The following is a 27,669-nucleotide window of genomic DNA, read 5'->3' as shown; positions in this document are numbered from 1 at the left end:
CCGAGGTGGCACCTCTATAGGTACTGCGTGCGGATGATGCCACATACATGTGTGCAGGAGTTCTGCTCAAAATTTTCCGGATCCAGTCCAGGGGATAATTGTAAGATAAGGAATCTGCAGCTCGAAGTCTTAATCAGATCCAAGTGATAATAAGAGACTGAGTTCTTGAACATATTAACAGCTGACAACTTACTCTGTTGAGCAAATGGATATTTCTATTTCTATTTAAAAAGAAAGATCACCTGTGTGTAAATGTACAAAGAAGCAGGCAAAGCAAGCTGCGTGATGATCAGAGATGATGGTTTAAGGTGCTTGCAGAGCACACAGACTTACAGCCAGATGTCCGTAGCATTTTTCTGACACCTACGAACTGCAAAAATAAATCACTTTAAAAAAAAAATAGACTTGCCCGGAAACCCTCCAAAAACAGACCTAAAACCATGCAGTACGAAAAGTGTGTAATAACTCATCACTCCAAATTACAGATGTTGATCAAAAAATACAAATTGAAGTAAAGCATATATACAGAAGTTGGGTCTCAACCGTGAATGACCTTCAAGAATTTTGTTGCCGTTTTGTCATCATGTTGTCTTTGTGTAGCATTCAGCAAGTACAAGTGTATGCATATATAAATTCATCAACACTTTCTAATCTGCCCCATCCATGAAATCAAAGTTAAACCCTCAAGGAGCAAAAAAGCAACACAGGAAGGACTGTTAAATTAGGCATGTGATGGCAGATGCATTTTTTTTATTTTATGACCTGAAACGATCAGATCTGAAAATTAGGTAGAAACAGTTAAATATATTTGCTAGTTCTGAGCAATCTGTATAAAACAACCTGATTTTATTTTTCAAGTTTGAGAGGTTTGCATTTTATTCTCATTGCACGTAATCCCATTCCTGTGAGCATAACTATGTGCTGCGTCTGTGTTTGAGATGTAACAAACTGACTAGTAACGTCAATAATTCATACTGTAATAAGTTCTAAGTTGCATTTTCTAAATACATTGGCTAGCAAGACAATTTCCAAAAACTGCTATAGCAATACCTCATTACTATCAGTCACCAAAATGTATTAACAGCATGATTATTTCACAGGTCAACTATTTGTCCACCAACAAGGATCTCAAATATGCGAATATTGAAATTAATGGAACATATACAACAGAATTTTTGTCTTTTACAGTTACTTTTGACAAATCTAGATTGGTTTTATAATAAACAATTCAAACGCAACCACCAATTAAAGTTGAAGCCATAGTTTTGACAGTTTTTTAGTGGCTGTATTCAACCACCTTACATTTTTATAATTTGGAACAAGAGGCTTAGAACTATAAATAGCCATTACGAGGTAGGAGGCTGCAACAAAAAACAGGCAAATAATTGAAAATGAATTGACATTAAAATAATAAATTATAATATTAATGTGTAAAGATTTATAAATTATACTTCTCAAGATTCTAAATTATTTTGTCCTTTAAAGACAACTCAAACAAAACCACAACAATTATGTAGTGTACCAAGTATATATTTAAATTTAACGTATGCAGCCTAACATCACATTTGGTCATAAATTACCAAATATACATAAATGATTTAAATATTAAAAGAAAATGTACTTGTAGAGTAAGATACCTTGTGACAAAAGTAAAGAACAGCAGAAAGTAAATGCAGGTCCAGTTTATAAGTATAAGGCGAGCAGATTTATAATAAAGAAGATTTATGAATTTAATATATTATTATATATTTATAAATAGCTACTGCTCAATCAATCAAAAGCAGCGCATTGGGATATGTGGGGTGGAAGGTGTTCAAAATGTGATATTATACTTACATATTCACAAAGCAAAACATTATTGTTACATGTAAGGTAATTTTCTTTCATAGTATCCTTTTGCCAAACTAATTTCTACTTTGGACCCTACCAGAATCGCACATCAGTCAAGTCCCAAACTATCAAAAATTTGTATTTTCATTTTTAACATAAATAATTCAAACAACCAAACTTCTGTAATGTGCTTACACTCCGAGCCAATCAAGACTGATAATATCAATAACTATTTAACATCTTCAGCGTTAATATGCTGAAGCATCAGTGCCCAAATCACTATGCCAACATTTCATTGAAATTTAAAGGGACACTACAAAAACCTTTGAATAAAGCATCAAGCATTAAATCTGTCTGCATAGTTTTCACACAGGTAATATAATTTAGATTTACCCACAAAATAGGCAAATATATTAGCTTTAGTCACACAAAGCTGAACGTGTCATCCCCTACCTTCCACACGGACTAAGTATGCACAATTTGTAAATGTTCCACACCAGCACTACTGGACACATTGATAGGATTTCTTTAGTTTGTTCATAGAATCAAGCTAGACATAAGTGTGTGTGTGTGTGTGTGTGTGTGTAAATATATATATATATATATACACACATATACATACACACACACACACACACACACACATAAGTTTACATTATTCACAATCACATACAACTAAAATGAAATATGCTACAAAAGACTCGACAATTTAAAATACAGCAGTAAAGAACACAATTGTCAGAGAAGAACAATAACAATGTTGCCATCCAACTAAGAATTTAACAAAAACAAAGGTCAATTAAGTTAAGATCGTAACGCAACTGAACCTATTTGTGTAGCTACAGAGGCAAACACTTACAAAGAGTGGATGTGCATCAAATACATTGAAATCATATTTGGGGACATTTCTGACCAAACAAATCCTGTCTCGTGTGGAGGGTCATTATTCAACAGTAAATGTGTAACTGAAAGAAATATAATTTACACTTGCATAATCTAACATTTCTGAAATAAATAAATAAAAATATGAAATAGACATTTAAAAAGAAAAAGCCAAAGGAAAAATAATTATATATATATATCTCTCAAGACCACTTGAATTAACAAAAATTAGAATGAGGAAAATATAACTTACACGTGCCAGTTATTCTTTATATACCTTACTTTGCCAATCGGGCCAAAAGAAAAGTGTGTCAATTTAGACAACAGGACATACAGATAAAGCTTATTTCTGTAATTCAACTAAAAACGTCCCCTGGACCAAATGGGATTAATAATAATAATAATAATCATATATATTAAACCAAGCTTCTAGTATGTATTCTAGAGGACACAAAAGTGTAGAATGAATCTGAATTTCATTTCTAGTCAGCTGAAAATTCACAAACTGGTACCTATTAAACCAAGGTTGCCCTATAAGGACAGCAACTGCGTAATTCTTTTTCTGTTGCATTTAATGCACTTTTATACCTTGATTAATTTGCTTTAACTACATTATAAAATGTGTGAACAGCGATTACAGAAACATATAACATTGCAATACTAGTAACTAAGCTTTGATAGACCCCAATTACCTTTATATTATAAATAATAAAAAATACCATTTATTTTACTCTTAGATAACTGATTGAACATGTGAGGACTATAATTCAACCTAAAGGTTGCAGCTGTACAGTCCTGTGCAAATAGAAAAATTTGGGAATCATTTTTTTTGCTATTAGGCTTAGAAACCCTACAGTTTTCACAGCAAGTTAACTACCTACCCAGCACTGTACCATCATTTATAAGTCTTCAGTTCAAAGAAGAAACTGTTATTCGGATGTCCTATCATTACTCCGAAGCTGTAATTTACTCCAGTCAATCATCGATAGTCATACAAACATCAGCAGACTGTTCCCATTGAGATGGGTCATCCGATTGTTCCCACTGAGCTGGATCAGCTGGCTCTTCCCATTGAGAAGGAGCAGTATGCCCTTCCCACCTAGATGATTCATGTCGCTCCTCCCACTGTGAAGGTTCATTCTGGTCATCCAATTCTTCAACAAGGTCATCATCTGCATCTACAGCATCGGCTGCATCATTTTCTTCATACTCCTCATCCCTTGAAAAATCAGGATCTTGCACTTGGTCAACTCCATCTTGCATTCCAGGCTGCGATTTATCTACACAGTCTACACACACTCCGTAGCGTCTAGATCCATGCCTTATTCCAACACTGGCTGCCAGCATAAATATCTTCTTACATACCATACATTTATATTTTTTATCCTTTTTATGCACCTAAAACGAGAGTTAATAAGATGTCAAATAGAAATACTTGTCATTAAGTTAAATGCTACATGTTAAAACAAAATTGAAATGATACATTCTTTCTGTGAAAAAGCATCTTAACTTGTAACAGATTATCAGGACTTGGACCCTAAAGCCCACTTTCTTAAGGGAGTCTTCTTATTTACAGCATTTTTTGAATTAATGAGATTTCTCTACACCATCTGAAATAGTCACTATTAGCTCTCAAATCAGTTAAGCATTTTCAGGCTTTTCAAGAATGCACACCCATCCTGGAGATACATACTGCATCTTATTTTCTGGAGAAACTTTAAAGTGGAGGTAAAATATTCTCATTCAAACACAATCTGGCCGCTGACTGTAAATAATAAAGAACAGCAGGATATAAGAGATTGGGTTCCTAAGCCCTAAAGGTGGAAAAGAAAAGCTGTCCACAATTATCAGCTGTTCATCTTTATGACATGATGGTGCAATAAACTTAATATGCACACTCACCAAAAAGTTAAGTACACAGATAATTAGATTCTAGAACTTCTAGTTCATTACTAGTGCTGCAGACCATTAAGCTGCATCTCTCACAATAGACAAGTCCTGTTTTAGGGGGACAGCAGGAGAAATGTGGTGACAGAGCAAGCACACTAATGTTATACCAGACTTAATAATCTTGGAGCCAGACAATAATGAAAACTTTTGCTCTTAACTGTACTTAACACCCACCTCCTGAAGCTCAGCCCCATAAATTGGGCTTAGAGTTATCAACTTGCTATACTGTGAGCAATGCAGCAACCAGCATCCACAGTCTCTGAAGACCTGAATAAGTTCTCCCTTCAATCGGGGACTTAGATTCTTCAGCATCAGCAGGCTCCAGGGGCTTGAAGGGCAGCAGAGGACACCATGTAAATGAGAAGAAAATCTGTGCCTGGAATGGCTGGTGAAATTGTTTTCATGCCTATAACATAGCACACTTTGCTTCATTAATCTTCGATATGCAGGCTAGGGGTTGAACCACACGTGGATGGATTGTGTCTACACACTAGAAACTCACTGAGCAACTGAAACCGGTTTCTCCAAAAATGCTCCCCCAACCCCCCCCACCCCCCCCTTTTTTTTTTTGGCCATTTTGCCTGTTCGGCTACATACTCCCCAGCACTGGTCAGTTCTAACTGTGCCTATGACAAGCAAGTGATGCCCAATGAAATCTAAGTTTTATACTCCAAGCCTCCTAATGTCCCTGTGAATGTGATCCCATGGTAAAAGTTGAGCAAAATTGTTCCCTAAAATGCCTCTGAGAAAGATTGTCATCATTCACTCCTTTTGGAGGTGGGCAGTACTTGAGAACCCTACTTCCATTTTCGGTGGGACCCTACTTTCTACAGCAGTTTGAATATTCTGGAGCCTAAATGCATCTTGACATACATTTTCAAACAGTTTTCCTACACCAAGCCATTAGGTGGTTAGCTGCTTCCTACATGCGGCCAGCCAAGGCCTATATTATTTTCAAAGTGGTCAAAATAATGTATTGCCATTGTGTAGGAAGCTGTATATACTATGTCAAATTGAGATCTAGTCCCCAGAGGCTTAACAGAGGCTAAAGTAGATAATACTAATGCTCTCCTTTCATGGTAGTGTGGTCGAGCAGCTAGGCTTATCAGAGAGTAGTGCAAAGCATTTGTTGTACACACACACAATCAATAAAGGAGGCACACACTCAATGACTAACTCCTGGCCAATGTATTTGTATTGGAAAGGTTTATTTTACTACTTTATTTCTAGAATCAAAGGTTTCTGGTAGAGACCCTATCTAGCTGCAGATTCCTTACCTTAGAATTCCCTGGCGTCAGCTTCGAATCTGGAGTTTTTTCTGAGCAGTACCCTGCGCGTGTGCCGTCGGGCGGCGTCGACCAGCTCCACGTGTGTCGTCAGCATTGTTGGAGCCGACTATGATGTCACGGTTGTCTATATAGACGCCGTCTCGGCACGCGTACGTCAGTTCTTTTCCACAACTTCCCACGCCAGAAGCGCAGAGTCATGAAAGAACAAACAATTATGGAAAAAAAATATCCGCAGAGCAGGGAGGCTTGGGTGGGTGTAAGGAATCTGCAGCTAGATAGAGTCTCTACCAGATACCTCGTTACCGAAGGTAAGTAACTTGTTCATCTGATAGAGACTTGCAGCTTCCTTACCTTAGAATAGATACCCAAGCTATAACTCCTGGCGGTGGGTCTGAAGGAGATTTTTACACTGGGAAGTCCTGCAAAACAGACCGGGAAAAATGCCCCTCTCTTCTGACCTGGCTATCCAGGCAGTAGTGTTTTGCGGACGTGTGCAAAGAAGCCCACGTTGCAGCCTGACAGATGTCCACGACCGGTACGTCACGTGCGAACGCAGTGGTAGCAGCTTTCCCCCTAGTAGAATGAGCTCTCAAGCCCTCAGGAGGCTGCTTCTTTGCCAAAGCGTAGCAGATCTTTATACAGAGAAGGACCCAGTGCGAAATGGATCGTTTCTGCATCGCCCGACCCTTCTTTCCACCAGCGTACCCCACATAAAGTTGGTCGTCCACCAGAACTCTTTAGTGCGGTCAAGGTAGAAGGATAACGCTCTTTTTGGGTCCAGCCGATGGAGACGCTCCTCTTCCTTAGAGGGATGCGGTGGTGCAAGAAGTTGGGCAGGTGATATTTTGACCCAGATAGAAAGGGGTCACCACCTTGGGGAGGAAAGAGGCACGAGTTCTTAACACTACCTTTTCAGGATATATCAAGAGAAAAGGTGGCTCTGAAGATAAAGCCTGCAGCTCACTCACTCTCCTGGAGAACCTTTCTCTGCTGCTGCGACAGAAGATCCTGAAGAGGGACCCTGGATGCTCATTTTGAGAAGCTCTGGATACCAAACTCTCCGTGCCCAATCCGCAGCCACTAGGATTACTTGGGCCCGGTCCTTCTTGATTTTCTTGAGAACTCTGGGCAGAAGTGTTATAGGCGGAAAGGCATACAGGAGGCCTGAACTCCACTCGCGACAAATAACGTTGCCTATCGATAGCCCCCTTGGAAACTCCAACACGCAAAACTGCTAAGCTCGGCACAAAACTGATGAGCTCGTCTGCCCTGGCGATCAGAGAACCTGCCCGGTGTTGAACCACCAGGGTCATGCCCTGCTGTTTCAGCCAAGTCCAGAGACGTAAAGTCTCTTGACAAAGGGTCCACAACCCCACACCGCCCTGCTTGTTGCAGTACCAAATTGCGGTAGTGTTGTCCATGAACACCTGCACCACCTTCCCTTTCACAACAGGAAGAAATGCTTTTAATGCTAGCCAGATCGCCTGAAGCTCCAGCAAAGTGATGTGGAGCCCCGATTCCGCCAGAGACCAGTGACCTCTTATCTCCACCTCCCCCAGATGGCCGCCCCATCCCAGAAGTGACGCATCTGTCACTACCGTTAGATCTGGTTGGGGAAGGTAGAGGAGTCTGCATCTGACCTAATCGCAGTTTACTAACCGTAACTGAAGGTCTTTTGCAGTCCCCTCCGAGATCTGAACTGTGTCAGTAAGATTTCCACAATGCTGCACCCTCTGGAACTTCAGGCCCACTGCAGAGCCCTCATAGGTCATCTGTCATGCTTGACCAATAGGATGCAGGAAGCAATGAGTCCCAACAGGCTCAGAGTCTGTCTCACCGAAATCCAGGATAGAGGCCGAAACATCGGTATCATAACCTGAATATCCTGGACCCGCTGTTAGGGAGGACAAGCCCGATACTGCACTGTGTCCAGAACAGCTCCGATGAAAGTGAGCAGAGAGGGAGTCAGGTGTGACTTCGGCACATTTATAGTGAACCCCAGCGAATGCAGGAGGTCCGCCGTCGTCTGGAGGTGGGTGACGAGAGCCTGGGGCGTAGAAGCCTTCAACAGCCGATCGTCCAGGTAGGGGAAGACTGAAATCCCTAACCTGCACAGATGAAATGCTACCACCGCCATCACCTTGGTGAACACCCAAGGGGGGCTGTTGAGACCGAAGGTGAGCATGGTAAACTGAAAGTGCTTGAGGCCCACCTTGAACCACAAATAACGCCTGTGGGCGGGCAGGACGGGGGTGTGAAAATACACATCCTGCAAGTCCAACGTTACCATCCAGTCTCTTTGGTCAAGGGCAGACAAGACCTGAGCAAGAGTGAGCATCTTGAATTTGTCCTTTTTGAGGAAAAGATTGATGTCCCTTTAATCCAAGATAGGGCGAAGAAGCAATCAGAAAGTAGCGGGAACCACTGTCTACTTCTGACATCAGGACCCTTTCTATGGCTCCCTTGGCCAAGAAAGTCGTAACTTTCTTGCAGAGCAAGATTAAACAATCCTCCATCAGCCGTTCTTTCAATGGAGGTATAGAGAGAGGGAAAGACTGGATGCGGAGGGAATAGCTCTTCTGTATGGATCTGCGAAACCCATTTGTCCGGTGTTATGGACCGCCAGTGAGGGAGATGAAACTGAATCCTCCCTCCAACTGGACAAACATGGTCTTGCAGAATCATACTAGGAGGGCTTGGGTTCTGTGGAAGAGGGAGGCTGGGCGGTGGCCGACCTCTGGCTAGACCCTCTGTGTCTGAAGGTACCACTACCTCGTCCTCGCACTGGATGCTGTGATGGAGGACGGTGGCTGACCTGTGAGTGGCGTGGCACCACGCCCCTTCCAAGGCCTCAAAAGGCAGACGGGCGCTGGGAGGCCCTAGGATCTGCCCATGGCTCAAGAGTCATTCAACAGCGCAAGTGCCAAGACTGCCTCTTCTCCAAAAAGGCGTGAGCCACCGAAGAGCATGTCCATGAGGTTTGCCTAGCCATCCCCAGAAAAGACAGTTGTACAAAGCCAGGCGTGGCGACAAAGGGCCACTGTCGATTAAACTGCCCTGCCCAGCAAGTCTGTTGTGTCCAAACCACACCAAATCAAAACTTGGCAGCATCTCTCCCATCTTTGACAGCTCGAGTCAGTGTCCGTTACGCCCTCCGGGACCCGGGGGAGCACCTGTGTCATTATATCCCATACAGTATGGGAAAAACCGCCCAATAGGCATGAGGTGTTTACGGCTCTCAATGCCGGGCTGGAGGAGGAAAAACATCATCGTCCCAAGTTGGTCCAGCCTTTTGGATTGCCTATCCTGGGGAGCGGAAGGGAAGGCACCATTAGAAGAGAAGAACGAGTTACTTACCTTCGGTAACGACTTTTCTGGTGGATACATTAGCTACCTGTGGATTCCTCACCTCATGAATACTCCCATGGCGCCAGCATTCGACGGAAATCTTCTTACTAGTCTCTGCACGTCGACGAGGACGTCACTGTCTCGCACGCGACGCCGTCTGACGTCATACAGGCAATAAGAGGTCCTCGACGACGTGCGGACGTCAGTACCAATCATTTTTTACGTGCATGAGAACAACCAGGCAATGCAATGAAAGAACAAAGCAACATCCATTATATTGTAAAAATACACCACATTGTATGAATAACTGTAAATCTTTTTATGTACATATATATATATATATATATATATATATATATATATATATAAAACTCTCTCTTTTAAAATATATACACACACCAAGTATATACATAAAGATATATACACATATACCTATATATATACAAATATATTATATATATACATCTATTGCACCCTCAAAGATCAAGAGGAGCGCACTCAAGGATTACTTGGCAAGACCATAAAGGCAACGGGGAGGCGGGTGGGACCGTGAGGAATCCACAGGTAGCTAATGTATCCACCAGAAAAGTTGTTACCGAAGGTAAGTAACTCGTTCTTCTGATGGATACAACTACCTGTGGATTCCTCACCTCATGAATAGAGTCCCAAAGCAGTACCACGCCCGGCGGTGGGTGCCTAAATGGTCAAACCAAGAAATCCTGCAGCACTGACCGTGCAAAATGGCCGTCCCTTCTAACCTCAGAATCCAAACAGTAATGTTTTGCAAAAGTGTGAAGGGACGACCAAGTTGCGGCCTTGCAGATGTCGACCACAGGAACACCTCTGGCCAAGGCCGAAGTGGCCGACTTAGCTCTGGTGGAATGAGCTCTAATGCCCTCAGGAGGATCCTTCTTTGCCAAAGAGTAACATATTTTAATGCAAAGAACAACCCACCTGGATAGTGTTCTCTTGTGGACTGCCTTTCCTCTCCTCTTGCCCACGTATCCAATAAACAGCTGATCCTCCAGCCTGAAATCCTTTGTTCTATCGATAAAGAAGCTCAACGCTCTCTTTGGGTCCAAACGGTGCAGTCTTTCTTCCTCTTTGGAAGGATGAGGCGGAGGATAGAACGTGGACAAAGTAATTGCCTGAGCCAAATGGAAGGGTGAAACAACCTTCGGGAGGAAAGCAGCCTTGGTCCTCAACACCACCTTATCCCCATAAAAAGTTGTATAAGGGGGTTTTACTGATAAGGCCTGCAACTCACTCACTCTCCTTGCTGATGTTATAGCTATCAGGAAGACTGTTTTTAAAACCAAATACCTCAAGGGGCAAGAATGCATAGGTTCAAAAGGGGACCCCATAAGGAAAGTCAGGACTAAGGGCAAATCCCATTGCGGCATAACGAATGGCTTTGGAGGATATTGATTTAGAAGACCTTTCAAGAATCTGATAACAATAGGGGATTTAAATAAAGATGGTTGGTCTGGAAGACATATGAAGGCTGACAAGGCCGATAAATAACCTTTAATGGTAGCCACTGCACAACCTTTCTGCGCCAGAGATAGAGCAAAAGACAAAACGTCCGATAGATGAGCTTGTAAAGGATCAATCTGCCTCTCTCCACACCACGCAACAAATTTAGACCACCTATTAGCGTAGATAGATTTAGTGGAGTGTCGCCTGGCCGCTAATATAACATCCACTACCTCAGGCGGGAGAGAGAAGGAACTCAGGTTGCCCCGTTCAATCTCCAGGCATGTAGGTGCAGACTCTGGAGGTTGGGGTGTAGAACCTGCCCCTGCGACTGCGAGAGGAGGTCTGCCCTGAAAGGGAGACGGAGCGGCGGGCACGTTGAGAGTTGGAGAAGGTCGGAGTACCACACCCTCCTTGGCCAATCCGGAGCTATTAAGATTACTAGAGCCCGGTCTTGGCGAATCTTCCTCAATACTCGAGGAATCAAGGGTATGGGAGGAAACGCGTAAAGCAACTGGCCGCACCAGGTCATTTGAAACGCGTCCCCCAACGCTTCCTGCATCGGATACTGAAGGCTGCAGAACAACGGACAATGCGCGTTCTCTCGAGTGGCGAACAGATCTACCCGAGGAAACCCCCACTTCTGGAAGATTAAACAGACTTGATCTGGATGGAGACGCCACTCGTGGTCTGCCGAGAAGTGGCGACTGAGACTGTCCGCACGCACGTTCAAGACTCCGGCCAGATGGTTTGCTATCAAGCAAATCCGATGGTCCTTTGCCCAGGACCATAGTCGAAGAGCTTCTCTGCAGAGAAGGTACGACCCCACTCCTCCCTGCTTGTTTATGTACCACATCGTGGTAGTATTGTCCGTTAGGACCTGTACCGACTGACCACGAAGGGAAGGGAGGAAGGCCTTGAGAGCCAGACGTACAGCCCGTAACTCTAACAGATTGATGTGAAAAATCTGTTCCTCTGGAGACCAAAGACCTTTGATCTCCAGATCCCCCAGATGAGCTCCCCACCCTAGAGTGGAAGCATCCGTTATGACTGTGGCCACTGGTGGCGACTGCTGGAACGGTTTTCCTTGTGAAAGATTGTTGCTTGCAATCCACCACTTCAAATCCACAGCAGCATCTCTGGAGATCTTGACAGTACCCTCTAGATCCCCTCTGTGTTGAGACCACTGCCTTCGGAGGCACCACTGAAGAGCCCTCATGTGCCAGCGAGCATGCGTGACCAACAGAATGCAGGAGGCAAAAAGACCGAGCAGACGAAGGACCTTGAGGACTGGAACTACCGCTCCATTTCGAAACATTGGAACCAAATCCTGAATATCTTGAATCCGCTGAGGCGGAGGAAAGGCCCGACCCAATGTCGTATCCAGTACTGCCCCTATGAACAGGAGGCGCTGAGAGAGCTCCAGGTGAGATTTGGGCTCGTTCACCGAAAAGCCCAGGTCGAACAACAACTGGGTTGTTGACTGCAGATGACGCAACACAAGCTCCGGGGACTTGGCTTTGATCAACCAATCGTCCAAGTAAGGGAATACTGCTATCCCCTTCCTTCTGAGCTCTGCCGCAACCACCGACATCACCTTCGTGAAGACTCGAGGTGCTGAAGTAAGACCAAACGGAAGGACCGCAAACTGGTAGTGTTGCGATCCCACCACAAACCGGAGATACTTCCTGTGTGACTTGAGTATCGGGATATGAAAGTAAGCATCCTGCAAGTCGACAGACACCATCCAGTCTTCCATGTTCAACGCCAAAAGCACCTGTGCTAGGGTCAGCATCTTGAACTTTTCCTGCTTGAGGAACCAATTCAAGATCCTCAGGTCCAGAATTGGTCTCCAACGACCATCCTTCTTGGGAATCAGGAAATACCTTGAGTAAACTCCTTGACCCCTTTCCTGCTCCGGGACCAACTCCACCGCGCCCTTTAAAAGGAGGACTTCTACCTCCTGTTCTAGCAACAGGAGGTGTTCTTGTGAACAATACGAAGGGCGGGGCGGGATGAGGGGCGGAAACTCCCGAAAGGGAAGGGTGTAGCCTTTTCCCACAACACTGAGAACCCAAGTGTCCGACGTAACAGTCTCCCATTTGGTGAGAAAATGCTGTAATCTTCCCCCTACAGGAGAGGAGTGAGTGGGAAATGGTGGAAGCCTAAGGCTGCTTCCCCTGCTGCACCCCGCCAGAGGATGAGGAAGAGGCAGAGTGCTGCTGAGAGGCTCCCCTGGTGCGGACCCTACCCCTCCCCCTAAAAGATCTATAGGGATGGGAAGAGGCAGGTTGCTGATATCTTCCCCGAAAGGAAGAGGAGGAAGAGCCACGCCCAAATCCACGAAACCTCCTGAAGAATCTGGAAGAGGCCGTGGAAGAAGGAGCTTGGAGTCCCAACGACTTAGCCGTGGCCCTGCTCTCCTTAAAACGTTCCAAGGCCGAATCCGCCTTAGCCCCAAACAGTTTGTCCCCATCAAACGGGAGATCCAACAATGTGGACTGTACATCCGCCGAAAAGCCCGAGTTACGGAGCCAGGCCTGTCTCCTTTCCACCACAGTTGTGCCCATTGCTCTGGCTACCGAGTCGGTGGTATCCAGTCCCGTCTGGATAATTTGGGTCGCAGCAGCCTGGGCATCAGAGACAAGATCCAAAAGACCCTGGGGAAGCTCTGTAAACGAAGAGGAGATGTCATCCATCAGAGCATGAATATACCTCCCCAGGATACAGGTCGCATTAGTGGCTTTTAACGCCAGACTGCAGGACGAAAAAATCTTCTTCGACTGCGCCTCTAGCTTTTTTGAGTCTCTGTCCCCAGGCACCGTCGGGAAAGAACCAGGCGCTGACTTGGACGAACAGGAGGCCTGCACAACCAAGCTCTCCGGCGTAGGGTGCCTAGATAGGAAACCAGGATCAGTTGGAGCCGTCCGATACCTCCTGGCCACGGCTCTGTGAACTGCTGGGGAAGATGCCGGCTTCTTCCACACCTCTAAGACCGGATCCAGCAGAGCGTCATTAAAAGGTAATAGAGGCTCCGCCGCGGCTGAGGCCGGATGCAAAACCTCTGTCAAAAGGTTTTGTTTCGCCTCCACCACCGGCAAAGGCAGGTCCAAAAAACTAGCTGCCTTCCGTACCACTGTATGAAAGGAAGCAGCTTCCTCGGTATATTCCCCCGGGGACGAAAGGTCCCACTCAGGGGAAGTGTCCAGCCCACTGGCCGACTCCAGTCCACGCAGCCCATCACCCGAGTCCTCTAGCTCTCCTTCCTCTAGGGCTCGTTGGTACTCCTGCTCCTCTAGTACCCGGAGAGCACGCCTCCTTGAATGCAGTCGTTGCTCAATCCGCGGAGTCGACAACACCTCCGCCGAAGTCGGAGATCGGCGCCGATCTTCCGAAGCCACCGACGCCGCATCCGGCGCCACAGGTAACTTCGGCGCCGACTGAAGAGCAGATGAAACGGATGGACCCACCGGAGTCACAGGCCGAAATCTCGACGTCGACGGGATGGAAATCCCTGGGGCCAATCCCTCCGAAGCCATCGGAGCGGCCACCGGCGCCGACACTGGCGCCGAGCCCACGTTCCCAAACGGGAGAAAGGGCATAAAGGGTGCCGGCCGAAGAGGCGCAGGATCACCCAAAGAAAAGGCCAAAGGCCCAGCCGGAGCACCCCCTGGAGCCATCTGTTGGAAGATGGCATACATCGCATTCAAGAATGCGGAACTATCGGCTCCAGGGGTGGGAAAAGCCGGATACTGGGGTGCCTGACTCGGAGGCGACCCCGACGCCGGCCTCGGCGTCTGTGCCGGAGAAAACACCTGAGGCTCCAATACCTCAATCACCGACGCCTGTCCAGGCGAAGTTGGAGACGTCGGAGAGAGCAACGGCGTCGAAGGATGCGGCGTCACCGTGGGGCTGACCTCCCATGTCCTCCGGCGCCGATCCGGAGACCTGGAACGAGCCTCCCTTGAATGACGCCGAGATTCTCTACGGCGCCGGGAGTCTCGATGACGCCGATGTCTTGGAGAAGACTTTTTCTTGTGATGCTTCTCCTTTGACTTGGCCATAAACAGCTTCGCCTCGCGTTCTTTAATGGCCTTCGGATTCATGTGCTGACACGAATCACAAGTCGAGACGTCGTGGTCGGAGCTCAAACACCAAAGGCAATCGGAATGAGGATCCGTCACCGACATCTTGCCTCCACACTCACGACAAGGCTTAAATCCAGACTTTCTCTGCGACATTATTTCCACAGAGAAAGAGTACGCAGCAAGATATACACTGTAACCGCAAGAGTAACAGTTGCTCCCTCGAAGATAACCGTTTCGAATGCACGGAAAAAAGGGAACTGACGTCCGCACGTCGTCGAGGACCTCTTATTGCCTGTATGACGTCAGACGGCGTCGCGTGCGAGACAGTGACGTCCTCGTCGACGTGCAGAGACTAGTAAGAAGATTTCCGTCGAATGCTGGCGCCATGGGAGTATTCATGAGGTGAGGAATCCACAGGTAGTTGTATCCATCAGAAGGCTTGGACCGCCAAGCTGTCCGAGGTGGGGTGTTGGGTGAGGAAACTACTGTCAGTAGGAGCTGATTGACGGCGGCCGATTGTCCTATGTACAGGAGCCCCTGTGCTGGGTTTGGAACACGTCCCCAGCAGGACATCAGTAAGGGCTTTGTTGAAGGGTAACATCGACTCCGATGTAGCAACCCCTGGCTGAAGCACCTCTGTCAGGATGTTAGTCCTGACAGGTACCACAGGCATCTCTATGTCCAAGACCTCAGCAGCTCTACGCATCACCATGACATATGAAGCTCCCTCCTCCGTAGCCAGAAGGAGGTGAGAGCATACCAGTTTCTGGAGAAGTATCAATTCCACTGGCTTCCCCTAGATCCTCATACCAGTCCTGCTCCGAACCATACACTAAAGGGTCCTCAGACCCCTCCCATTCCTCACCTGTGCCTGGCTGATCGAAATAAGCCTCAGGCACCGATCTTGGGCTGTGCTGGCTTCGTCGAGGTAGGAATAGGCATAGTACAATGTCGTTCCGGCTCCAGATCATCAGGAAGGAGGATGGAGCTTGCATTCTTTTGAGTGTGGGTGGCTCCGGCTCCCGGATAGGGGTAAAGACTCAAAGTCGACCCTGGCATCAGCTCTGCAGAACCATGCTCAGAACATAGACTTCCCCAAGACGCCTCGTTGGGCAACGTCCATAGCAAAGTAAAAAAAGTCAGCTTGGACTTCTTCTTTTTTGTGCCTCTTTCCCGAGTGCCCGGAGGACATCGAATGATAAGAGGGCTTGGTGCTCTTGGAGCGGTCCCATGACCTCCTCGTTCGGGACTGTGACCTCTCAGGAGTCGCACCTACCTATGTCGACTGCCGGGCCGCCCTGAGCTTCAGAGACCGCTCTCAAAGCTTTCGGAGCCATGGCCTGGCAGTCGGAGCACAACTGAGTCGTGGTCTCTGTCGAGGCACCAGAGACATACCTGGTAGGGGCCCGTCACTGATATGGCGCAATGGCAGGCGCCACACGGCTTGAACCCAGTCTTCCTCGAGGACATCTCGCACGGACAAAAAATCTTCGACAAAAGGGTTGAAAAAGGGCCTGCCAAAAAAAAGGCGGAGGGTAGCTCGATCCCGGACCTGCACAGAAGGAAAATAACTGACATACGCGCGAGGGGTGGTGTCTTTATAGGTGACATCACAGACTGCTCCAATGACGCCACGTGGAGCCGAACGATGCCACCTGACGGCGCGGGCAGGGTATTGCTCAGCAAAAAAAATCCAGATTAGAAGCTGATGCCAGGTAATTCAAAGATAAGGAATCTGCAGCTAGAAGTCTATCAGATTTAGCAATTCACCAATGATTATCAGCCTGTGAAGATACTCTTTTCCCTGCTGTATCAGGTTTTTTGCTCTCCTTATCAGGAGAAGGAACATCTCATGCGGAATGTCTATTAGCACGTGTCCGTGCTGTGTTTATAAGTCAGGAGGTACTTGCGATCTGATAAATATAAGGTCTGATGGTGCTGCCTTTTACTTTTTGTTGGTCCATACCTGGAACATGGGCAAGAACTGACTCTCTGGTCCATGTATCAAAGAGCAAATCCTCTTCATCGGGTCACTGTGCATGTGTACATTATTGTATGCAGATTCTCGTGCAATAACCTGATTGTATGCTGTTGCATCTTCAGGCGGTGAAAGCCATGCTGGGTACAAATCAGGGTCATTAGGGAGTAAGGGATCTGGATCATATAAATCCAATAGATCTACATCATGTAGAATTTTACCCAAGCCATCTCCATGAGGTGGTGGTGACCATTCTGGAGTAAACTGTGGCTCTGTGAAAGGGGAAGGAGATTGTAGTGGAGGAGAAAGATGAAGTACAGGAGAGTGAGCTGAAGAAGGCTGAGGGTGAACTGGAGCCTTGTCTTTGTCCTTGGAGAGGAAAGTAAGTCTCCTTTTAATTGAAACAGGGGAAGAGATGCAATTATTTTCCCCGTTCCCTTGTGTATGTGGAGCTGGTGCTGACAAGCGTCCATTACTTCCAGAACTAGCTATACTGGTGATGCTGCTCCAGATGAAAGAGTAGAGTATTTCGAAGCTATCATCCTCGGTTCCGACGTTTTCAGGATGGAAGCCTTTTGTCAATCGGAAGATGTCGGCCCCAAAACTGATGTCGATGGCTTTGTTCTCGGACCCGAATTCGACTCGATCCAGAGACTGTGTGGGATGATGTTGAGTCTGCGGTCGATGTTGAAGACACCTTGGGGCCTTGACAATTTTCAGTGCAGAGACTGAGGGCATGGCATCTGAATAAAACTTTCAGATCAGACCATGGCCCAAAGGCAGTGGTGGACCAACAAACAGTTTAGATGATTTTTTAGATGGAAAGTTGGGACTGGTGTACTTGCATGTTGTGCTGTGGTGAGCGTCTGACTCTTGATGTCAGATTCAACATCTGACTCAGAATCCCGAATAGAGAGGGCTGCCTGATGTCCAATTTCCTCCTGTGCCTCTGTTCCTCTACGAAAATGTTGAGAGAGTTGTCCGGTGCATTCGACGCCATCTCCAATTGACGCGCTCGTCTGTCCCAGAGAGTCTTCTTAGATTGAAAAAATCTACAGCCTTTGCAGTTCTCCTCTTTATGTTCTGGGGACAAGCACAAGTTACACATCATGTGTTGGTAGGTGTGTGGAAATTTGGAATGACTGAGGACAGAACCTAAATGGAGTCTGTTCCATCAGCCCTGCATATTCCGACAGTACGTAAAGGAGTAGGCTCAAGAAGGGTGTTGACTCCTTGAAGGGCCGCAAACAGTCTCCTGATGCCAGTATTTGGTTTAAGTACGTTAAGTTTGAAAGGCGCGATCGAAATACTTAACTGTTGCGGAAAGAAAGAAGAAAGGGAAGAGTTCAGGATGGACCGAGCTAAGGAATACTGTAGCAAGAGGAGACATGTTCAAACCCGACAACAGAGAGAAAACACTCTATTAAAGGACTCAATGCTCATACGCAGTATCATCAAGAGGAGGACTCACTCTATCTTGTGATTCGAAAAGGTTCTTCGGACAAAAACAAAGCATGTGTATCTACAGCCACACATGCCATCAAACACACACACACACACACACACACACACACACACACACACACACACACACATCATCAATACTTTCAATGCAAATATTGCAGTGATACTATCAATGATGTTTTAGTTACTTAACATAATAATAATTTCTGTGGTTTTTAGAGTTTAAACCATTACTTTGTTACCGAACAATTCACCTAACTATAATGTTATTTTAACTTTTGGTATTTTCAGTGAATTTCAAGGCTTTTTTTAATTTTATTTTACGTATAGTCATATTTATTACCAAACATGAAGTCAATCTCTCGCCTCTATTGCCAGTGCACAGTGAGGGGGTTGGCTGAAGGGCATGGCTGTCCTGCGGCCATTCCCTCACAGGCAATCCCCACCCTGCTTATGGCCTTTTGCCAGTGCATGGCACATCTATCATCTTTCTCCAAAAATTGCCAATAATTCTAATCAAATGTACATTTCAATAAAGACTTCAATATATTTGATTGGGGGTATGCTGACCTCCTCCCAAGCCTCCAAGACGCCCTGGGGACCTCATCCCTCAGGGCCTTATAACAAATGGAGGGGAATTGTGCCCCCTCTGCCAAAAGCCCCCAGGGACCCTTTCCCTCAGGGCCAGTAATTTAATAAAGGGTAAGGGGGTCCATGCAGTGTGGGGTTGACTGCCTGCAAAAGGTTGGCTGCATATATGTAGTCATATGTTTAAATCATTCCACATAGTCACGCTGCTAATCTCCAGCCTGACTATGGAGAAAGGCTCAACAAGCATGTGAATATATAAATGATCCAGGGAGAACAAATATAACTGACACACAACTTACATTTTGGAACAACACTTTTTACAGATATCTAGGTATAAATATACACAGACACCCATCCAATGTGACTGGTGGTAAAGTGAAGAGTACTGGCTTCAACCACGGCATCAGTCAAGTTTCTGAACAAAATTGCCATTGCTCTCATTAGGGCATTCAGCACTCTCTAAAATGGTGTTCCTGCCATGTACATCGCATTTGTTTTTTTACCAATGAACCAGTGAGTCTCACCAGACGCTTCTTTCATGACTGCTGTCAGGGAGATGTTCCTTGCTTTTTCCATTACATTAATACCATTTTAATTGACTTGGTGTGGAGCTCCAGAAGAAACGGGGATCCCTTAGAGAAACTATCTTCCAATAGACACAGGAGGTTTGATCCCTTCAATGGGTGACAGCATGGTATGACCAGACAATCTACCAAGAATTAACGCATGCACTTGCCACCTTATGCAGTGCCTTGGGGGTTGAATACCTGTTCTGAGGCTGACCCCCCACAACAAATCTCAATTATTTTTTTGGTTTTGTTACTAACAGTGAATCACAGCTGAAACCTGAATTACACCTGGGGTGTATGCCAGGATTTGGGGGGGGGGGGTAAGGACATCCAAGTCCGGTTGTTTTTTTAAGAGCTACATAACTTGTGTTGGGACAGCTGCATAATTTGTGATCTCTGGTGGCATTTGCAGATATTAGAGAGGAAAATGGGCTAGGCTACTACCAGGACAGTTCATGGCACGGAAGAATGGCAGTAAGTGTGCCTTGGGGCAAGTCCACAAATGAACCTAAAACAGACGGATTCTTCCAAAAGTTACTGACATTGTTGTGAGGCAGGGGGGAGGTGGGGGCCAGAGACACTACCACACAGTAACAAATATACACAAGGCCCTTATACAGGACTAGGACACGACTGGGGTGTCTGAAGTCCAGATGGATAAGGAATTATCTAATAGTGAATTGTCAACGGCGCTCCATCCTGTCTCTACGATCTCCAGAAATGTAGGATTTGATTTATCAAATGTAATTATGTACACAATCTCATCCCTTTATGATTACATATTATGTGCATAGTACCTTTAGGCAGGTGCAACAAAACCACTTTCTTTTACATTGTCTGGATGTACAAAATGCTTAAAGTTTTTTTTTTTTTTTTTTTTAAATAAAATGATTCTGATCTACAGGGACAGGTCAACGGTGGACAAGTCCATTTGTTTGTAGACTTAGCAATGGTTCTAGCAAAAAGGGCCACAGCTATCAAATGGAAATCTACACAGGCCCAAGACACATAAGAGTGGAAGTTTGAACTTCACAAATGACATGGGCTGCAGAACATTTAAGCAAGCGATTAAGGTACAAGTGTGGAGAACAGAGCTGGTGCCAGGATGGGACTCTATGTTACTGGCACTAGCCACAAAATCAAACAATAAGCCATTGTACAGCAGATGAACAACAACTGTACTACAAACTAGTGTCAACTTCTCATCTTGCAGCATGCGACTATCTTTGCTGAACAAAAAGCTATGCATTGTGGCTATCAATAGCTTTAGGCCTCTTTCAATGACCAATGTAAGTGGATTTCTTTTATTTCCATTCTAGTTATTGTTTAAGAAGCAACAGGTATTGTGCCCAACTTTCCTTTGCTAAACTATGAACAACTATCATGAAAAATAAGCAATACAAGTCTTCATGAAAAAAGTATTACATCAGTGTCGCCTTTCTGAAATTGTCATGAAGAGCCCGTCTGAAAAGCAAGTCTAATGATAACTGATGATTTGAAGTTTTGACGAAAAGATGCCTTCATCAACTAGTTCTCTAAGTAAGTGAACAACACTTTCTTCACAGAAATGCTCGCACAACTGCCATTATGTTAAAAATACCTCTATGGGTGACTTCAGGCCTAAGATCTGTATTTTACATGGATACATGAAAATCTACATATTGTAGACAAAAGCATACATCCAACTGCCCTGTTGCATGGGTTGGAAGATTCGGTGGCGAGTCAAAATCCTGAACGTTCCCTCTTTACCCATCTATTTTTGTTTTGTTGAAGTCTAGAACAGGATGATCATGCTGGAAATAGTGAAAATATACACCTCTGTTCCACTGATGTTAACAAACAGGTTATTTTGCATTTTCTTCAGCAGTGATTGAAATTCCTTTAAACAGCTCGTCTAGAAAGAGCATTCAGCCCCTTCAGTGGAATCTGGGAATGCAAAATAGAAAATCTGATTTTTGACCTATTGTGCATAATAGCAAGCACAAATCTGTCCTCTGTACCTACCTGCCAGGCAGAGGCATAGTTGAAAATACTACCTCCCACCGGGGTGCTGAACAGTGGACGCAGGGAAAGAAAGCATTGCTTTGTTATGGTCTTTCCAGTGACTACCAAAGTCTGACTACCAGATCCTCTTCCACAGGTTGACATTTACTGCTGAAAGGACTCTCAATGGTATTGCCTTTGCTCAGGGATGCCCCTGTAAACCAGCTACACAAGATCAACTTTGTTTCCTTAACATTTTCCAGTAAGCTTTCTGTGAAGTGGAAGAAACTAAAATAAAAAGCAGTCCATAGAGACTTGAGAGACATTTTGCAACAATGTAAAAAAGCCAAAGAACTTATGGCTCTAAGAATGCTTTCAGTTGTCTAATAATCCTTAATGTCTAGAGATCCCAGCTTCCACTCCCTTTCTCCACCACACTTAAAGAGAGAAACTGCAGCTTAATCATTTTTTGCTGCACTTACTGCAAGTGTATTTTCTGCTAGTAACCCTTACGAACTCACTGAATGCGCATATCTGAATTTCTTATAAAGCCACCTCTTCACTGGATGCTCACAGAAAGGATTGGCAAAAGTGTCCATCATTGGTTCCAATACAGTCAGAACTAAGGAAACCATCTGAGTAGTTTAAAAAATAAAATAAAACACACACACCGTCCCTTTCAGGATTATTGTCTCTATGTTGAACTTCCTCACAGCTCTGCTGAACAGCTTATGAAAGGATTCCCTATCTACAACTGGAGGCAGCCTTGAAGGAACAGATTCAGTTTGCTTGTGCCTTCTGTGCTGAGACACTCTATTTCTCTTCCCAGATTAACCTGAAGAATAGCATGAAGAGTAAACTGGAAAGAAAAAATCTCTGCCTACACATCCAATGTTTTTCAAACGAGGAGAAACAGAAGGCTCATCCACTAGGACTGTAAGACCTTAAAAAGAGGCTGAGCCCATAGCAGAGAGCTGAGATCCACCAGAGTGACTGGCTGATCCTTATCCTCGGCAAAAAAAGATAGCATCTTTAGGTGATGGTGTAGGGTGCTTCAGCCTCTTCTACAACTGTGACCTTGAAGGCAACAGGAAGCTGGTGTGGCGAGCCCCCAAGGTCAAAATGTGCTTCAACCCAGAGTACTACAAACCTGAGATATGGGAATTTCTCAACATTGAACGGTCGTCTGAAGGCCTATCAACAGAGTAGGAGAGACATGACTAGGAAATGTTGCCCACCCACCTCCTCAAAGTGGCAGAAGTGAAGTCCATTGCCCCCTTGCAAAGGTTAGGGTGGATACCTTCCCTGTACCTCCATCTTCCGTACAACATTATCTGTCAAATGTCTTACGTCTTTGATAGAGTAAGAGTTCAGTGGACAGACAACCCAGACCAACTGATAGTCATTCCTGGATAACATTCCTTCACAAGATGGACAGTTATCTAATGTAGTAAGCATGATAATTTAAAGAAACAAGGAGATGGGGGAGAAAAGGAGGAGAGAGGCTTTTTTTCCAGAACCAAAACACCACCCCCCAAACAATTAAGAGTTTTCAGCTAAACAAAAAGCTTTGTAGAAAGTTGTGTCCAAGAACTTCCTCAAAGCAAAACAAAAAACATGGACTATCTGCTTGCTGAACACAAGGGGATAGTGCAGCTTCTAGGGTTTGTAAAGGAGCACTGTCTATTTATTTCAACAAATGCAGGGTTTCTCTTAGGAGGCATCATTCCAGATTTCTTTTTTCTTCGGTTTGTTCTTTTTAGTGTGTGTTCATCCAAATACAATGCACATGTACTAAATTCACTTGAAACACACTATTCTGTCATGTTTTCTGCTTATTTGAGTAATTGTAAATATAAAATGTAATGGAAGACTGTGTTCCGAGCTCTAGAACATATGTGGGCATATTCTACCTTTTATGAGTATCAGTGGGATCCCAAGGTGAAGGACTAGATAATACAGAGGTTGGGTTGGCAGATAGCTCTCATCTTAAGTACTTTTATGTGCAGCAGTATCTGTCTGTGCCCTTAATCCTTTGGATGAAGGGCATCCATATGTGCATCTTTTGTCATGATGAAGGTAAAACTGGGTGTTGGAAGTATAACCAGATAAGGCCCAGATGAATATTTTGACCACGCGATCAAAATCAAATTCTCCACGGATTAAATCTTTAGTGACAGGAATATGAAAGCTTGTATATGTTGTGATTTCTGCAATGGTGAACAAATTGACAAGTGCAGTTTCTCCATCTTCAAAAGGATCTGAGTCATTGGCCAGCACCCACTCATGTTCTATCATGAGATGTCTGCGGAGTTTGTACAGCACTACAATTCTGTAAATCTGGAAAACACACCACTGCCAGAGAATAAGTCAATGTTGGCTTACTTTTCTTAGAAAGGAATCTAGATCGGATTCCCTCTAGTTTCAATAATGTATTTTTGAGGTGTTGATCTTCCAAGGAAGGCTGGATGTTGCACAGATCAACAAGGTGGTGAATGCCACCTTGGACTGCCCAAAGCAGAATCGTGCTCATATGATATTTCTGTTCTGAAGCAGGTCCCTTTCTCTGATCTGAGAGGTCACCCTTCTGGGTTTCCCAATCCTTTCATCAAACATTTCCTTATAAAGGTATATGTTTAATGATTCTTGTGAAGAGGTGGTCTCTAAGTAAACACAGCCTCTTGCACCAACTTTTTATAGTATAATGTTCTTTAAAGTAAATAATTTGTTCCTAGTCTCTGATGTTTTTGATCATTAGTCCTCCAAATATCGCTGAAGTGTTCACATGCACAAGTTAGCATTGGGCATTATAAAGATTACATACTGCCAATGAGAAATGAGATCTACCCAAGTTGTGGATATCAGGTCTCCTTCAACACTTGATATTTTGTCAATATGAATGACAGACTGTCTTTCAAAGGGAACACTTTTGCAAATCTGTTTAATGTTGTCCACAAACTATTGGACAGGTTCAAAAAATAGTGACACTATTTAGAGTAGATGGCCAGGACCAAATATCCAGTAGGTTTAGGTTTATTTGCAGCTCCTTTAGCAATTCTTGAGCTAAGTTTAACCTAGAGATGCCAATCATCTAGACATAGCTTTTGGAACATATCTTCCTGTCGGAGAATGACTGCTACAACTGCTGTGCTTGAAAACTGAGGAGCAGAGAAAGAAGTATCTTACTTACTCTATAAGCATCAAGTTGTAGCATGTAGTGCTACACATTCACATGCTATGCACACTCCTGCCAGCTAGTGTTGGGCTCGGACTTTAAAAGTTGTTTTTCCTTGAGGAAGTCTTTTAGTTGGTGATCTAACATGGAGGTCTCCACCTCTTCAAGGCAATGCACAAGTCCAACGGCTTTTTTTGTTAGAGTGCCCATTTTTTGCCTGCCATTGTGGAGAGTGAGGATTTAGTATTGCAGGACAGTAGTTGCTGTTCAACATGTGTGTAACCTGTTGATATATATGGAATATGTTACTTACCCTGTAAGCATCTGTTTGTGGCGTGTAGTGCTGAAGAAAATTAGTTACTTACCTGTAACTTTAGATCTCCAGTATTGGAATCTTCCATAGATGCACATACTTGAATCATTCCCCATCGTCGAGATGGGAGCCACTGGTACATTTTATCAAGCAGTGTTACCATAGATTTAAACCTAAGGGCCCTTAGGCTTCTTAATTTAACACTCTATCAGAGTCATTTTAAGAAAAAGGACCAAACTTCAGAATCCACCAATCAGGAGAAACCACCCTTTAGAACCTTCTTGAGAGAAGCTCCAGTACCTCAGATTTTCAAAGCACAAGTGCATATAACATGAAAAAGAAAAAAAAAAAAAAAGGTGAAGGTCAGCTTCTCTGGGGAGGCGGGCGGGTTGCATGTGAATCTATGAAAGATTCCAATACTGGAGAACTAAAGTTACAGGTAAGTATGAAAATGTCACTTACCCAGTGTACATCTGTTCGTGGCATCAGTCGCTGAAGATTCACATGTTGTGCATAGCCCGCCATCTGGTGTTGGGTCGGAGTGTTACAAGTTGTTTTTCTTCGAAGAAGTCTTTCGAGTCACGGGACCGAGGGACTCCTCCTCCTTGTCTCCATTGCGCATGGGCGTCGACTCCATCTTCGATTGTTTTCCCCGCAGAGGGTGAGGTAGGAGTTGTGTTGTAGTAATAGTGCCCATGCAATGGAGCGAATAAGTATGTACCTATTTAAGGTTTAAATAATATATTTACAAATGTACAAAGCTTAAGCTAACTTCCGAACGGCTACAGGCTCCCGGGGAGGTGGGTGGGCACATGTGAATCTTCAGCGACTGATGCCACGAACAGATGTACACTGGGTAAGTGACATTTTCAGTTCGATGGCATCTGTCGCTGTAGATACACGTTGTGCATAGACTAGTAAGCAGTTATCTCCCCAAAAGCGGTGGCTCAGCCTGTAGGAGTGGAAGTATTTTGAAATAAGGTTCTTAACACGGCTTGACCTACTGTGACTTGTTGTGCGGATAGCACGTCTACACAGTAGTGCTTGGTGAACGTGTGAGGCGTAGACCATGTGGCTGCCTTACATATTTCGTGCATTGGAATATTTCCTAGAAAGGCCATGGTAGCGCCTTTCTTTCTGGTTGAGTGTGCCCTTGGTGTAATGGGCAGCTGTCTTTTTGCTTTAAGGTAGCAGATTTGGATGCACTTAACTATCCATCTGGCTATACCTTGTTTTGATATTGGGTTTCCTGCATGAGGTTTTTGGAATGCAATAAATAGTTGTTTAGTCTTTCTGATGTTTTTTGTTCTGTCAATGTAGTACATTAGTGCTCTTTTGATGTATGTAGTGCCCTCTCAGCTACGGAATCTGGCTGTGGGAAGAACACTGGTAGTTCTACAGTTTGATTTAGGTGGAACTGTGAAATAACCTTTGGTAAAAATTTAGGATTGGTCCTTAGGACTACCTTATTTTTGTGTATTTGGATAAAAGGTTCTTGTATTGTAAACGCTTGAATTTCGCTTACTCTCCGTAGAGATGTGATGGCGATGAGAAATGCAACTTTCCAGGTTAGGAACTGTATTGCGCAAGAGTGCATGGGTTCAAAAGGTGGACCCATGAGTCTTGTTAAGACAACATTGAGGTTCCATGAAGGAACGGGTGGTGTCCTTGGTGGTATAATTCTTTTAAGGCCTTCCATAAATGCTTTAATGACCGGTATCCTAAATAGTGAAGTTGAATAGGTAATCTGCAGGTATGCAGATATTGCCGCAAGGTGTATTTTAATGGAAGAGAAAGCTAGGTTTGATTTCTGTAAGTGTAGCAAGTAACCCACTACATCCTTTGGAGATGCGTGTAATGGTTGGATTTGATTATGATGGCAGTAGCAAACAAACCTTTTCCATTTGCTTGCATAGCAGTGCCTAGTAGATGGTCTTCTAGCTTGCTTTATGACTTCCATACATTCTTGTGTAAGGTCTAAGTGTCCGAATTCTAGGATTTCAGGAGCCAGATTGCTAGATTCAGCGATGCTGGATCTGGATGCCTGATCTGTTGTTTGTGTTGTGTTAACAGATCTGGCCAGTTGGGCAATTTGATGTGGGGTACTACTGATAGGTCTAGCAGTGTTGTGTACCAGGGTTGCCTTGCCCATGTTGGTGCTATCAGTATGAGTTTGAGTTTGTTTTGACTCAATTTGTTTACTAGATATGGAAGGAGAGGGAGAGGGGGAAAAGCGTATGCAAATATCCCTGACCAGTTTATCCATAGGGCATTGCCTTGGGACTGCCTGTGTGGGTATCTGGATGCGAAGTTTTGGCATTTTGCGTTCTCTTTTGTTGCAAATAAGTCTATTTGAGGTGTTCCCCAGAGTTTGAAGTAAGTGTTTAGAATTTGGGGGTGAATTTCCCACTCGTGGACTTGTTGGTGATCTCGAGAGAGATTGTCTGCAAGTTGATTCTGGATCCCTGGAATAAACTGTGCTATTAGGCGAATGTGGTTGTGAATTGCCCATCGCCATATCTTTTGTGCTAGAAGGCTCAGCTGCGTTGAGTGTGTCCCCCCCTGTTTGTTTAGATAATACATTGTTGTCATGTTGTCTGTTTTGACAAGAATGTATTTGTGAGTTATGATTGGTTGGAATACTTTTAGTGCTTGAAAAACTGCTAGCAGTTCTAGGTGATTTATGTGCAGTTTTGTTTGATGTACGTCCCATTGTCCTTGTATGCTGTGTTG

The 27,669-nt window shown here is 44.6% G+C and overlaps 1 protein-coding gene across 1 annotated transcript in view; it reads right to left on the bottom strand.

The window, feature by feature from the left end:
* Positions 1-716: 716 nt before the first annotated feature.
* Positions 717-27,669, bottom strand: part of ZBTB10 (zinc finger and BTB domain containing 10) — a 264,270-nt gene continuing 237,317 nt past the window's right edge. The window contains exon 6 of the mRNA XM_069220405.1: positions 717-4,110. Within this exon, the coding sequence (XP_069076506.1) occupies positions 3,688-4,110 (423 nt within the window). The 3' untranslated portion in view covers positions 717-3,687. The remainder of the gene's footprint in view (positions 4,111-27,669) is intronic.

The sequence above is a fragment of the Pleurodeles waltl genome, chromosome 2_2 (assembly GCF_031143425.1).
Source record: "Pleurodeles waltl isolate 20211129_DDA chromosome 2_2, aPleWal1.hap1.20221129, whole genome shotgun sequence".
NCBI classification, from domain to species: Eukaryota; Metazoa; Chordata; class Amphibia; order Caudata; family Salamandridae; genus Pleurodeles; species Pleurodeles waltl.
This window is presented reverse-complemented; position numbering and strand designations above follow the sequence as displayed.